Consider the following 15,384-nt stretch of genomic DNA (forward strand, 5'->3'; position numbering starts at 1 on the left):
TGAAAAAAACATGCCAAGACCAGGGGCGGATTTAGGGGGGGGGGCGGGGGGGGCGGACGCCCCCCCCCCCCTCAGGGATTCCACCCCCTGCCGACCCAAAGGGTCCCCCCTTTGATACTTTTTCAGAAATCCATTTTTGGCTGACCGACCCTAAAATTTTTCTAAAGGCGCCTTCGGCGCCAATACATACTAACTTTGAGGGGGAGCGCGCGCCAAAAAAAAAACGCGATTTTTTGTCAAAATTTTTCAAAAAGTGCCCAAAAACGGCTTTTTTGACTGTTTTTTCAAAAATTTGCCTGCGGCGCACAAAATTTAGCCGAAATAGGGGCAAAACAGTGCTTTGGGAGAGCTCGAAAAATCACAATTTGGTCGACCTAAAAAAAAAAAAAAAGGTCGTCAAAATTTTCGAATTTTTTTTGAAAATCCGCCCCCCCCTCGAGAAAATCCTAGATCCGCCCCTGGCCAAGACAATAGAATGCAAAACTAGAATCGAAACCAAGCGGTAACAAAACAAAGCCCTTCATGTAGAAAATAATTCTTGATGAAAAAAAATCGAGTCCCCTTCCCCCCAGAATTCACACGCACACAAAACCTTTTCTCGGTCATCAAACGATGCAATAAGGGGCCACTAAGTAGATATAATAAAATAAGCCGGAAAAAGTTTAGTCGGATTTTTAACTTGATGAAATTTGATTGCACTAAAAATAAACGATTCTTAGAACTGGTGACTAAGCCGACAAAACATAAATTGACAAATCTCATGCCGAAATTCTCTTGAACCGGAATTTTTGCCGTTTGAAGAAAAAAAAACAGGTCCTGGGCAGATTCGAACCCAGGATCTTTGCCTTTCCAGGCATATTCGTTAACTCCAGGAGAAAGTAAGAAAATTGATTTTGTTATGAGACAAGGTAGCACCAGGAGTCGATGAGTCCTGTAGACAAAGTTGTTTATGGGAAAAAAGTCTAGTACCCGCTAGCAATACCCTTGCTTATCGCAAGGGTAAATAATTTATATTCCCCTGAATTGGATCATTTTGTCAGCAAAAATTTGCAAGCCTGAATGAATCTTGAGAATTAAAAAAAATTTGAGGCCACACGTTTTTCAAACTCGAGAAAAGTTGAAAAATAAAGTCAATCAATGATTTTTCCTATAAAGTTTGACACTTTTCCAACGTCAAGTTTCTAGAATTTTGTGTACCGAAATTATTTCGAGACCGATCCAGTGTCAATTGGAAAGCAAAGCGCTTTGTCAATATAGTTTTGTTAGTGCTGGGTTTTATTATTCCGACTTTCGAAAAAAACACGGAATTTTTATGCTTCTTTTGGTTTTTTTATTCAGTCATTTTCCGGCGATAGAAATAATTTTTAACAAAAATTTAACACAGAGGCGAAGTTGCACTTCGCATACACAAGCAAAAATATGACCGATAACGCTACTGGGAAAAACTGAATGAGTAAAATGAGTCTACATAACTGCTAAGTGACGCAAGCAAATTAAGACGCATTGGCAGTACCAGCCAATTTGAAAAAGAAATTTATCAACGAACATGCCTCAATTTAGAGAGCGGACGCATTTAAACTATTATACGAAGTTCATTAATTACAAGTAGTTCCAAATTCATTGAAAAAATCCGACCCTGCCCATGTTCGAACCCTCTTACTTTGCTGATGGTCTCCTTCCCTGACTCTACGCCACAGATCCATGATGCCTTGAAGCTAAAGTGCTATTTGCAATATTTTAGTCTGTGTTAATATCCTTAGCATTGGCTGTACTTATTAGCTGGATCAAAATGAACACATTTTGTCGCAACAATTGCATCGCAAGAATATTTGCGACTTAGGTTGAAAAAAAAAGAAAGTGCATAGTATAACACAAGCTAAGCTTGTGTAAAACGATATTTCACCTTCGATCATTTTTGCAAAGTTTTTGATGTTTGAAAATTGCCAATTTGGTCATGCTCTGGATACTTTCAAGATTTTTTTGCGCACTTGCAAGATTTTATCCATAATACTGAAAAATTAATGCAAATTATTTATGCGTGGCAAAATATACCGCACAACAAAAACATTCCAAGTCGAGTTGAGGCTAGCTTCTCGGTCGTATTAATTTCGTAAGACTCAAGTTTTCATACTTCATCTTTGATATTGTCAAAAATTTAGGTTTTCAATATGTTCTTTTCTCATAAATACTTTTCAATATAGATTAAGCGGCAGAGGGAACACTCAGGGCTTTGCCCTGATACAAGAGCAGTCTTGTTCTGTTTTAACATTGTGTTGTTATACTTCCACAGCAACCAGTTATTTTGCCCATTTTGTGCTCGGATGCATCTTATCTGATGCATTTTGGAGATCTAATAAACATTTCATTCGCAGTCAAAAGTCATGCATCTTTTTTGGACTTTGTTAACTATCCCTCCTATGCATGTATTAATTTTGACAACCATTTACGTATGAAATATGCATTTGAAAAATGTCAACAATTAATAAGGTTTTCAATTTCGGGCGTTCGTGTTTGTATTACTTACTATTTATATAATTCCTACATTAAAATTTTAAATTAAACATATTTCCTGAAAATTGTTTTAATTCTAAATTGGCAGCCAAAGTTGAAATTTCTGAAAATCGAAATGGGGGGGGGGGGGGGCGAATAGTTAACAAGATCTAAAGTCATTTATTCGGTCATTTTGTTTCATTTGAAACTGCACGAATCAACGAATCATAAAAATAACGAGAATTAGTTACGATATGCTAACTTGTACAGCTTTATTTCAGTCCAAAGCCCATCCCAATTTTTAGATTTTTGTTGTTGCAGATTTGACTTATTAAACTGTGCTACTTGCACAGCAGTCAAATCTTCTCGTTAGGCGATTAGTATTTATGGCTTTTTGTTCCGACTTTCGATACGAAAGTAACGAAATATTTGTGCTCGGGGTGGTTTTTTTTTTCTTCAGACAAATTTCGACTTTTTAACTAGCCATTTTTGACGGAACTTTTTTATATCATTCAAAAGATATTGTTGTCCTGAGCTTAAATTTGAAAATATATTTCACCTGTGATCATTTTTCGTAAAGTTATGGGGGTTTAAAGGTTGCCATTTTGGCCAATTTGGGACAATTAACGCGCAATATATTTAGCGCTATTAACGTGTAAGCGGAGATTTAATCCGTCTTTTAAATCGTTCCAAATTGGTTGAACGAAGCGTATTTGCCATAATTGATTTGTTACACGGAACGAAATCTATCTTTTTGTACTTTATATGGCGTGTGGGGGGATGGTTTTCATAAAAAAATTTAAAGTTTTAGAAAAAAAACTTCATTTTATTTTATTTCAGTTCATTTTTTCTATGTTATTACTGCTGCTCATTAAACCTTAAAAGGCAGTCGGAACATTCAGGGCTTCGCCCTGATACGAGCAATCTTGTTAAACTTTTACCCTCACCGCTATGAAAAAAGGCGAAGGATGTTAACTTGACTTAATTTAACTATTCGCTTTATTGCGAAAACGACCTAGAGCTCTTACAACATCAAACACTAAATCTGGATTGTTCATCTAAATTTTTTTGAACGAAAAATTGATTTTTCATTTTTTAATACCAAAGACAATCAAATTGCTATTATTAACTATAAATTATAATAAATTACACAAAAATAACTATTAATTTCGTAATCCCAATTCAAGTAATTTTAATTAGAAAGACAACCCACATAAACACAAGACAAACAAGGCCCAGAGGCAACACCAGCCACCATTGACATCCCAGAGGTTTGGTGTTGGACACCCGAATAGTCTCAGTTTGGAGTTTGTCGTAATTAGAAGCCGCCACATCATTAGCCCGATTCAAGTTCTCCTGGTCTTTTTTGATAATTTCATTAGCTGTCAAACTCGTCTGTTTCAAACTGCGAGCCAACTTCAGCATATCATCTGCTATTTTTTCCTGCACTGCCTGGTGTCGATTTAGAATGGCTTCCACTGACTCATTTGTCGCAGAATCCTCCGCCTCTTCAGCTAGCCCTGTTTTATTACGTAATCGAACTGCAGCGTTATTACTTCGGAGCAGTTCGTTTCGCATGTCTTTTAAAGGCTGAGCTGAAGTTTTGGCTTGCAATTGCACGTGACCTGAAGTTGAACTACCATTAACAATTTTCGCATTTGCTCCACCGACTGAAATGTCATGTTGTTTACTAGAACTAATTTGATCCGTTTTGGCGAACTCTTTGTGATCGGAATCTGAATTTGTGATATTTTGGGTCTTTTGGCTTGCCGTCTCGGAGATAGTCTGGTTCAAAGAGTCTAACATGTCATCTTGTTTCAGGTATTTATTATCGATATGTTCTGCTTCACAATTATTTCCGTTGTCTAACGAATTCTTCATTGTTTGTAAATTAGTTTCTAGCAGTCCGATCCTCTGTTTGTAGTCACTGAGGTCTTCTGTGCTCGGCTTCTCGACCGGGTTTCCATTTTGCAACTTATTCAGGAAGTCTTTGAGACATGCAATGTATTTATGCTGCCGCCAATCAGTCGCTACTTCCGGTGACTCATTAAGAGCTCTTTGTTCACACCTGTGCAGAAGTCTGATCAAGTTTATTTCGAGAGGAGATTTGAAGTGTTTCACTGGAGCTGCTTCTTCTATTACTTTAATGGCCATTTTGAATAAATACTTTCCTACATAAGGCTATCCACAATTCTCTGAAAAGTGAAGTCATATCAAGGCATTATTAAATTAAGAAACACTAAATAACTGAACCAATCAATTGATCCAAATCTCATTTGGTTTTATGCTAGATTTTAAAGATATACAGCCTTTTAACCAGTAGTGGGGGGGGGGGGGGGAGGGGGCGTCCCTCAGGGATTCGACCGAAAGGGTGTCCCTTTGTACTATTTTGATATCCATTTATGGCTGACTGACCTTAAAAATTTTCTAAAGGCGCCTTTGGCGCCAATCTATACTAATTTTGAGGGGGATCGCGAAAATTTGGGAAAAATTAGGGTCTTTATAGTGCTTTGGGAGAGCTCGGAAAATACTTTTGGTCGACCTAAAAGAAAGTCGACCCAAAAAAAAGTCGACCCCCCTCGAGAAATTCCTAGATCCACGCCTGCTTTTAACTATAATTTACAATGTATAAAATATTTAGAGAAGTAAGATCTGATATCAATAAAATTCACTTGTTTAAAAGGGAAAAGAAGCTATCTTCTGTTTGTAGACAAAGCCATATTTTCGCTTGCCATGTTCATCTGGAGAACTGGCATCTTTAAGTTATAGAATCATCTTCAATTTTTTCAACGATGATTCTCTTGAAAAGCTTTTCAACCTTTTCACTTGAAACGCGTTGATAGCCCGCGACGTCATTTTTTGGTAGCCAAACTGCCAATAGCCAATGTCAGTTCCTTTGTAAACATCGTCACGTAGGTCCTCATCATCTGCAAAGTAATCGGATCTTTCTCGTCCAGCTTTTTGTGAAAAGTTGACCTCACCCACTCAGTCATATACTTGCGATCTTCGTGATTTTCTAACTTTATCACAAGACGAAAACAATCTCGATACGCTTTTAAAATATGACGTCTGTGAACAAAATCTCGAAGTGTTCTGTTATCGTTCGAAAACATTCGCAGAAGTTTCATAATCGGTTCTTGAAAGTTTCGCAACATTCACACAGAGGCGATGCAGAGCTTCGCGCCACTTGCTATACCGCATAAAAATAGCATTGCAAGCTAGCATACAAGAAAGGAAAGCCACATACATAAAAAACAAAATAATTAAAAAACTAAAAATTTTCAAAATGTTACATGGAATGATGTTATATTTGCGGAAAACACGTCCAGCAACACGATCGACGGCGTTTAATGAAAATTCGAAACAATTATTGAGCGGAAACTGGGCAGACAAAACTTGGGTAAATTACCGTAGAACTCAAAACAAAAAAAAAACGTTTTAAAAAAAAATAAAAAAACGTTCAACTATGATTTATTCTAAGAATTGAAGCATTTTCTCAGAGCCCTCAAAACGACCCAAAACTAGGCCACTAAGAAAATGAAATATAAACCGAAATCAATGTGACGACTAAGCCGACAACACATAAGCAGACATATTTTTTTGAAATGGATAATTCTTGTTTGAAAAAAAAAACAAGTTCCTGGTCAGATTCGAGCCTACGACCTTTGCCGTCCCAGGCGTATTCGTTTTTTCCAGGCTAAGTGTGCAAAAGACGTGGAGACATTTGAATTCACTATGAAGCAAGTTACCACCAGGAGTCCAGATGAGCATGTGAACAAAGTTATTTACGATAAAAAAGTCTAGCATCCGATTGCAATACTCTTGCCTATCGCAAGAGAAATTATATCTGGAGAAATTATTTGCTTTTGACTTCTAAAATTTTCTAAAAAAATCTTTTCAGCTAGATTTTAAAATTCCCGAAAACAAAAAGAAAGAAATACTGTCTACTCTATGCATAAAAATATACCACTTTTACTCCAAATACAAACTCGATAGACTATAAAGAAAAGAAACATAAAACAAGTGTTTATCTTGTAGAATAGTATTAACTAAGCATAGAGAACTTCGCAGTTTCCATCATCGTCTGAACTAACAATTGCACTTGCCATATTCACAAACAGTCCAGTTTCTATCAAGCCCGGAATTGAGTGCAGAAAAATGTCAATTTCAGCCCAATCTTTGCAGCTTCTTTCTTTTGAAGCTTCTGTATATGAAGATCCGTTGGTCAAACCATTGAGATTGCAGCTGTTGTTACGTAACAGAGGAAACTTCCAGTCGATGATGAAGTTTCCGTTGTCTGTAACTATTGGTCCCATCTTCGCACTAGCCATGCGTAGAACACACTCGCCGCCTAGTGATGACGTAATCTTTCTGGACACGAGAGAGTGGGCCATAGGCAACACTTCAATCGGCACCCCTTTCGTCCAGGTTTCACCCAGATATGAGGCGACCTTGTTTGACCTGATGACCAGAACTAGAGAGTCGGCAGCGGCGGCTATGATTTTCTCTTGCAGCATGCAGCCTCCGCCTCCTTTGATGGCCACGAAACCACCGTTGGAACATCTAAAAATACAATTTCTTCCTTTCCATCTTGCAAGTATACTGCTTATCAAACAATCAACCCCGAATATAATCGAACCATTCTGTCACAAAGACATAGTTAATAGCTTTATAACCAAACCAATTTATTGTACACTCAAAAAGTTTGTAAGATTGTCGGTACGAAATGATACTTTGTGATTCATTCTTTTAATCATAATGACCACAGGGGGAGCGGTGGTGAAGTAGTTCCGTCTGCGCCTCTCAATTCAAAGGTCGGGTATTCCCGGCCCACCATGATCCGTGCTCAATACTTGAGGGTGAGGCAACATTACCCAGCCGAGAAAAAAAACCTGTAATTCTCAAGCAGAGGCGCAACATCGATTCACCGTGAAAAGCTCGTATGTTGGTCTTTGTGGATAAATCGTCTTTACTACTTAACCACTTTTATATTCTGAACTCAACTGAATAAATTAAGTTTTACATGAAACAATTAATTCCAGAAGACGCTGATGTGAACTCTTTATTTACAGACAAATCTAGTCAGCACAGCAAACTTACTTTGTGATTTCGTCGGCGCCATCAATTGTAACATGCAGGGAACTTCCGTCATTTTCGTCCAAACTTTTCAGCGGAAGTCCATTTCCCAAAATCAACTGACGGCTCTGATAAGACGTGGGAACACAAGACACGATGGCAGATGCGTTCGTGGATTGCACTTCTTTAAGAGCACTTGCGACAAAGACGACAGTTGAGCCACTGCCAAGACCGATCCTTAGATTCGTTTTTGCCCCCACGAACAACTCAACAGCTTTGGAAGCGGCGACTCGCTTGGCCACATTCGAAGCTGTCGACATGTTGGAACTTTCTAGAATAATTTCTTCTGACGACGTCATGAGCTGAAAATTCACCGTTGCTGTTCGAATTCAAACAATTTTATCAGCAAGATAAAAACGAAACACTGTCATTACAATACTAAAGCAGCAAAGCCAATAGACGTTCAACGTTCCAACGCACACCTTCGAGTTCGACGCTTGAATATTTGTCAGATAATAATTAGAGAGCAATCACCCAACGAACTTTTGGTATACGTACAATGAATTAAATAGTACAAAAGAAAGCGTGTCAATTTTAAAGTACAACTTTCACTATCTCTATCACATTTCAACGATAAAAAAACTTTGGAACCGAAAAAGTGCCGTCAAGCTCGGATAAGTTTTTTCATTGTCAAAAGATATTTTGAAACCTTTTAATAGAACTAGAAGCACGATTTCAAGAACATGATATGACAGCCGTATACATCAACAATTCGCGAAAACACACGAGAAAACGGCATCAATTAGCTCTAGATAATCGCAAAAAGGCAAATTCACAAAAAAAAAGAAAAAAAAACAATTTTAAAAAAGTAAACATTACATTAATGCTCCTATCAAAGTGATAGCCTTGAATGTTCCTACTGCGTTTTAAAAGCTCTGATTTTGATGAAAGCTCAAAACGCTAGTGGAGCTTCGCATTAGTTAAGATATAACAAAAATTTTCTTTAAAAAAATGCAAAAACAAAAACAGATCCACTTATCAAGCACACAAATTCAAACCAGCTTTTGAGAAGAAAAAATAGCAGTTAGTAAGCCGAGACAATTTCAGACGACAACGTTAAACAGAAAAAATATAGGAAACAAATTTCAAATGGCATTAATTGTCAAGAACATTGCCAGTTTGAAAAAATACATGCCTTGGTCGGAACCTTTGGAGCCTCAGTAAAATTCTACACCCATTTCGCCCTTCACACGCTTCGCCTCTCATAAATTACTAGCACATTTCGTCCCACACACAATTCTCCCCCACACATTTCGCCCCTCAAATTGCACACTAAGAAAGCGGCGGTTAATTAATAGTGTAATAATTTAGGGGCGAGACGTGCTAGGACAAAATGTGTGAAATTATTAGGGGCGAAATGTGTGAGGGGCAAAATGTTCCACTAGATTTAAGAGGGGCGAAACGTGGGACATTCCAGCTGAGTGATGGTAATTGATAATGAACTACTCAATTTCGAAGAGATTTGAAAAACAACTTAAAGGAAAAAGGTAAGTTCCCGATAAACTTCATGTTAACAAGGATAGCCGGTTAAAGTGCAAGTAGCACAGAATGCTCCGACCATAGTCTTAAAAAATACAAAAAAAAGGTTTTCAAATTAGTGTCATTTTTTCGGCGAGGCGTGATAAAAGGAGCTGAACGGAAAACTAAAAGCTAAAATCAGCAAATTGAAAAACAATTTATGTCAAAAAATGACTAGAAAAACGAAAAAAAAGTTTTTTTTTTCGAAATTTACAAGGTTTTTTGCAGCTTTTTTGAATTTTTTAAGATTATGATTCCAAAAAGGTGCTAAAATACACAAAAAAACTCACGTTACTCACGTTTCAAATTAAGTTATAGTAAGCTTGCAAGCCTTGTAAGACTGCTCGCTCACTTTATTCGTTCGAATTAAGACAAAAACCAAAAACTTCAAACCGGTTTTTCTCGACACTGGGAACAAACTTTGAAATTTTTTCATGTCATTCGAATCACGACTGTAAGGGCTTCAATATGATATATCACTCTACTGTGATGACTTTTTGGTAGCTTCTTTTGAGTGGAAAAAGAAAAAACTTTAGGCACACCCGAATAAAGTTCCTCCCCATTTTCAAATGGTCGGAACAAAAAACCCAAACAGGAAAAAAAATGCGGGTGAACTAACTAATTCGCTTTCAGCTCAGGTTAACGGTATCTTTTAGATACACAAAAAATTCTGCAAGAACAGAATCGAAAGTAGTCTGAAAAATCATCCCAAGCTCAAATGTTCTGATTCTTTCTTCTAAATTTGGAAAAAAGTAGTGAAAACTATAATTTGAGTCTAATCTGAATTTAATAAGGCCAACAACCAGGCTTCAATTTTCAAAGATTTTTTTTGAACGTGACGGAATTTGAATTATCTCGCCGTTTTAAATAAGTAGCTCTTACCTGCGTGCTGAGCATTATAGTCAAGCGCATGAAACAAAAGTCTAACAATTTCAAACGTCGTAAAGGCTAAGGGAAATATCTGCAGGTTAACTATTCCTAAATATTTGAGCTCAGAGCGTCGATGCCTTCTCAAAATGGTATAAAAATAATTTCGATAACTTTGCGGAAAACTTAGGACTAAAATCTGCGACATCCGTTGGAAAAAAGTTTACTGTATGTATTGCCAAGCTCGCTTGCGTTAGAAGTAGAGTAGACTTTCGTAGCAGTGATTTTCAATTTGAAAGAATTCATTATCTTGAACAAATTAGTGCGCTATATGACACCAGCGGATTAAGGGGGGGGGGCATCGATGAAACCCAGTAAAAATTTTAAGCTTCGAAATAAGTTTGAAAGAGCCATTTTGTTCCGTTTCATCTGATCCACGTATGCATAAAATCAACTTTGACTTTTTCAACGCCGCCGTGAGAGACAACTGAGCTGAAAAAAAACAAGACTGCTCGTATCAGGGCAAAGCCCTGAATGTTCCGACTGCCTTTTAAGGTATATCGAGCAGTAATAACATTTAAAAAAATATATAAAAAAAAATGAAAAAAAGTTGAAATTTTTTATGAAAATCATCCCCCACACGCCATATAAACTACAAAAGAATAGATTTCGCTCATTGTAACAAATCATTCATGGCAAATAAGTTTCTTTCAACCAATTTGGAACAATTTCTAAGAGGGATTAACTCTCCGCTTACGCGTTAATAGAGCGAAATATATCGCGCGTTAATTGTCCCAAATTGGCCAAAATGGCAATCTTTGAACCCCAATAACTTTACAAAAAATGATCACAGTTGAAATATTTTTTCAAATTTGAGCTCAGGACAACAACACCTTTCGAATGATATAAAAAACATCCGTCAAAAATGGCTAGTTAAAAAGTCGAAATTTGTCTGAAGAAAAAAAACCCACCCCGAGCACAAATATTCCGTTACTTTCGTATCGAAAGTCGGAACAACAAGACTGCTCGTATCAGGGCGAAGCCCTGAATGTTCCGACCGCCTTTTAATGTTTATGGAGCAGTAATAACATTTAAGAAATTGAATGAAATAAAACAAAACTAAATTTTTTTTCTAAAATTTGAATTTTTTAATGAAAATCATTCCCCCACACGCCATATTAAGTACAAAAGGATAGATTTTGCTCCTTGTAACAAATCAATTCGGGCAAATAAGCTTCTTTCAACCAATTTGGAACGATTTCTAAGACGGATTAACTCTCCGCTTACGCGTTAATAGCGCGAAATATATCGCGCGTTAACTGTCCCAAATTGGCCAAAATGGCAATCTTTGAACCCCCATAACTTTACAAAAAATTATCACAGGTGAAATATTTTTTCAAATTTGAGTTCAGGACAACAACACCTTTCGAATGATATAAAAAAACATCCGTCAAAAATGGCTAGTTAAAAAGTCGAAATTTGTCTGAAGAAAAAAAACCCACCCCGAGCACAAATATTCCGTTACTTTCGCATCGAAAGTCGGAACAACAAGACTGCTCGTATCAGGGCGAAGCCCTGAATGTCCCGACCGCCTTTTAATGTTTATGGAGCAGTAATAACATTCAAGAAATTAAATGAAATAAAACATAACTAAAATTTGAATTTTTTTAAATGAAAATCATCCCCCCACACGCTATATTAAGTACAAAAGGATAGATTTCGCTCCTTGTAACAAATCAATTATGGCAAATAAGCTTCTTTCAACCAATTTGGAACGATTTCTAAGACGGATTAACTCTCCGTTTACGCGTTAATAGCGCGAAATATATCGCGCGTTAATTGTCCCAAATTGGCCAAAATGGCAATCTTTAAACCGCCGTAACTTTACGAAAAATGATCACAGGTGAAATATCTTTTCAAATTTAAGCTCAGGACAACAATACTTTTTGAATGATGCTAAAAAAAATTCCGTCAAAAATGGCTAGTTAAAAAGTCGAAATTTGTCTGAAGAAAAAAAACCCACCCCGAGCACAAATATTCCGATACTCTCGTATCGAAAGTCGGAACAACAACAATCTATTATTTTATGAAAGAATCAAGGACGCATTGTAAAATTGTTGAAACTTGTTTAACCTTTTCAAAACCTTTAATTAAACCCCTTCATGCAGTAAGCTAAGTTGACCATTCTAGTTCACTTGGATAACACCCGGAAAACAATTTTGCGGTCGTACAATCACGCTTTGCACAAAGGGAAAGATTTTAACACGTTAAGGCGTGCATTGAAAGCCTTGAACAAAAGGCTTGCAGAAAATTGATTCGGTTCATTTAGGATTAAATTGAATATTCAACCTCTCCTATTTTTGACGTTGTTTTGTTCCTAAAACACTCAGAGCTGTGAAAACTACATTCAAGATCGAAATTCACAGAAGTATATCAAAAAAGCTCACTCAGTTCCGGTAACATTTATTGTTCAGCTTTAGGAAATTTTCCAAATAATATTCACATGTTACCTTCCCTAGTCTCCTAATACAAAATGTAACCAAACACAAGTTTATTATTATTTAGCCTAATTGTTGTGATAAACTTATTGAATAGTTTCAGATTTGGACTGTACACTGAGATAATTCTTACACCTTACTGGGAGCTGTCATGATGTTGAACATTATCAAAGAAAATATCAACCAACTGTCGAATGATATTGATCCATCTTTGAAATCAATTCTGCAAGATCTTTTATCCCATGTTGAAACTCAAAGCGGCACCATTGCAAACATGAAAAATGAATTAATTTTTCTGATGAAAAAAGTAAATGATCTGGAGCGCTATTCCTCAAAAGATTGTATCATTATAAACAATTTACCTCTGCGACATGGCTCTGATTATGTAGAAGATGTAATCGCATTCTTTCGTGAAGCAATTGACATCTATGTGCCTCGTGATTCCATGGTAGCGTGTCACCCTCTAGGCCCAATTCGCGACATCAAAACCCCCCCAGCCATTATTGTGAAATTTGTCTATTTTGATGTCAAAGACCGTATCTGGGCAAGGAAGCATTTTTTACGACATTATCTCAATCAGATCAATAAAAAACCTGTATACCTTTTTGAGAGACTGGCAAAGAGAGATTCGGATTTACTCGACTATATGAAAGGCCTTAATTTGAAAACAACAACGAACAACTGCGCACCGCAAGTCTTTATAAAGCGTGAGAACGGGAAGGTGTTCACTCATAATGTTGCAGACTCGGTTGATGCGGAAACGTTGCTTGCTTCTGGAAAAACGCAAAGTTTAGCAAAGGAGAGAAAATCAATTTTTCAATTAGGAAATCAAGATGCAACGATGAGGCTAAATGTCAACACGACAACGCCAAAACGAGTGTCTCCGCCAAGTCCCGGGTCGGATCAGCAAATCCTTGATTATGTTAAAAAGCACAGAAATGAACCTGAAAAAATTGTGCAGTATGTTGATAACTTAGCAAAACAATCTCCTCAAACTGAGCTTCATTCTAATGTTAGCAATACTTCAAGTGTGTTTACTGTAGAAGACAGTGGTTAAGTATTTAAGACAAGACAGCCTCAGTAGGAGCTTTTATTCAATCTCATTTTTATTTTATTTCGTTTTATGTCCCCATCGTCATTTACCCAAGTTCTTGAGGCTGTTTCATTACTAAATGTTAACGTGTGATCACTTAAATCTAATTTTGAAGCCTTTAAAGTAAGTCTTGAGCAACTTGCAATAGCCCCATCTGTTATCGCTGTCACTGAAACTTGGCTGAACCCTAACGATTCAGCCGAGTTGTTCAATTTGCAAGGATACAAGTTTTTCTCGAGCCCTCGGCTGAGCAGAGGAGGTGGAGTAGGTTTATATATACGAACGGAGCTTAATACAAGTCAGTTAGTGGAGGTGTCTGCAGGAGAAATTTTAAAAATAGAGGTTGTAGCAGGTGCTAAAACGGCAACGGCTGTAACTGTTATATATCGTCAACCGTCAATGAGGGTCGAGGATATTGTCCACAAACTAGAAAAGGTCTTAACCGAAGCCAAGTCGAAAAAGAGACATGTGATTATGGGAGACTTTAATATTGATATGATGAAAAAACAAAAGGCAAGAGATGATCTTACTGAAATGTTCAGTTCTTTCGGTTATCATTTGTTGTCACCTCTGTTACCGACACGAGTAACTTCAAAAACAAACTCTTGTATCGATCATATTTGGGGAAATATTGGTGGAATTAACAATAGTTGCATACACGGCTGGGGTCCAGCCGATCATTTCATGATTGAAGTTTCTATCTCTATGCCAAAATTGGTTAGTAGATATAAAGAAACATTTAGCTTTAGAAATATGAAAATTTTGAAAATGATGATACATGGTTAAGGTTTGCTTTCCTCTTACAGTCCAAACTGAAGGAAGTTGATGGTACCTTATCCGATTTGGATAAATCTGCTGAAAATTTCTCTGAAATAATTCTCAGTTGCATTGATAGATTTGCTCCCTCTCAAACTCGTTAGTGCCGAAAAATAACAAGTCCTGGGTGAAAAATGAAGTGAAAAAAGTAGCAAACAAAAAAGCATTCGCATACAGGACATATATACAAAACCCTACAGAAGATAACAAGATCAAATATAACTCATTACGAAACAAATCCAATGCCCTGAATCGGAAATCATTCAGAAGATTCTGGAGAACTAAGCTAAATACAACAGACTCTCATAAGTATCACAAAGCGGTTGCAGCATATCTTGGAAAACATAAAAATGTAACGTTGCCAGATGATATAAATGAAAAAAAAGCTCAAGATATGAACAATTTTTTTGTAAATATTGGTTCAAATCTAAGTGATAAAATTGGAGTTGCAGATCCTATTTCATTAGAAAATGTTGATTATTCAATGTTCTTTCCGAGTATAAAGGAAACAAATAGAACAAATAAAAACAGAATTACCAAATAAACTCAGCTCGGGTTGTGATTGCATCAATACAGCAATAGTCAAATTATGTAAACCAATAATCACGCCATGGCTCACGAACTTTTTCAATACCTGCTACACAAATGGGTGCTATCCGAAATACTTAAAAATTGCTAAAGTTTTTCCGATTCATAAAGGTGGATTGCAAGACGAATATGGAAATTATCGACCCATATCTTTGTTATCAACGCTGTCAAAAATCTTTGAGAAGACAATTCATATCAGATTAAGTAGTTATTTGGAAAATTGCAAGTTGCTCAGTACAAATCAATATGGCTTCCGTAGTAAATTAAGCACAGTTAAAGCGGTTCTAGATCTAACAGAAGAGGTTCGTAACCTGAGAGATCAGAAGAAAAAAGACGTTATGTTAGTTTTATTAGATCTGAAAAAAGCTTTTGACACTG

General features: G+C 36.7%; 3 protein-coding genes across 4 annotated transcripts in view; all 3 read right to left on the reverse strand.

Moving 5' to 3' along the window:
• The window catches only part of LOC134856990 (sugar transporter SWEET1-like), a 468,950-nt gene that overhangs the window by 293,457 nt on the left and 160,109 nt on the right, over positions 1-15,384 (reverse strand). Inside the window, exon 1 of one of the 2 annotated variants that reach the window (XM_063873310.1) lies at positions 9,929-9,938. The exons of the other annotated variant lie outside the window; for it this stretch is intronic. The gene's annotated coding sequence lies outside the window, so the exon portion shown is untranslated. Of the gene's footprint in view, positions 1-9,928; positions 9,939-15,384 lie in introns of those variants that run through there. 2 annotated transcript variants of the gene reach the window in all.
• On the reverse strand, positions 3,599-4,681 carry LOC134853857 (vesicle transport protein USE1-like). Its single transcript, XM_063869806.1, has one exon. It carries the CDS (start codon positions 4,642-4,644, stop codon positions 3,673-3,675), a length of 972 nt encoding a protein of 323 aa, XP_063725876.1. The 5' UTR covers positions 4,645-4,681; the 3' UTR covers positions 3,599-3,672.
• On the reverse strand, positions 6,221-8,099 carry LOC134853604 (ribose-5-phosphate isomerase-like). The gene is made up of 2 exons (XM_063869610.1): positions 7,591-8,099; positions 6,221-7,053 (listed from the first exon to the last, which is right to left on the reverse strand). The coding sequence occupies exons 1-2, from the start codon at positions 7,923-7,925 to the stop codon at positions 6,540-6,542; spliced, it is 849 nt and encodes a 282-aa protein (XP_063725680.1). The 5' UTR covers positions 7,926-8,099; the 3' UTR covers positions 6,221-6,539.

Source organism: Symsagittifera roscoffensis, chromosome 1 (genome assembly GCF_963678635.1).
Source record: "Symsagittifera roscoffensis chromosome 1, txSymRosc1.1, whole genome shotgun sequence".
Classification (NCBI taxonomy): domain Eukaryota; kingdom Metazoa; phylum Xenacoelomorpha; order Acoela; family Convolutidae; genus Symsagittifera; species Symsagittifera roscoffensis.

Bases quoted from the DNA above. Each gene is read 5' to 3' on its own strand.
- LOC134853857 (XM_063869806.1), bottom strand. From the start codon at position 4,644: ATGGCCATTAAAGTAATAGAAGAAGCAGCTCCAGTGAAACACTTCAAA.
- LOC134853604 (XM_063869610.1), bottom strand. From the start codon at position 7,925: ATGACGTCGTCAGAAGAAATTATTCTAGAAAGTTCCAACATGTCGACA. The intron at 7,054-7,590 runs GTAAGTTTGCTG...TTGTATTTTTAG, and splicing joins GGCGCCGACGAAATCACAAA to ATGTTCCAACGGTGGTTTCG.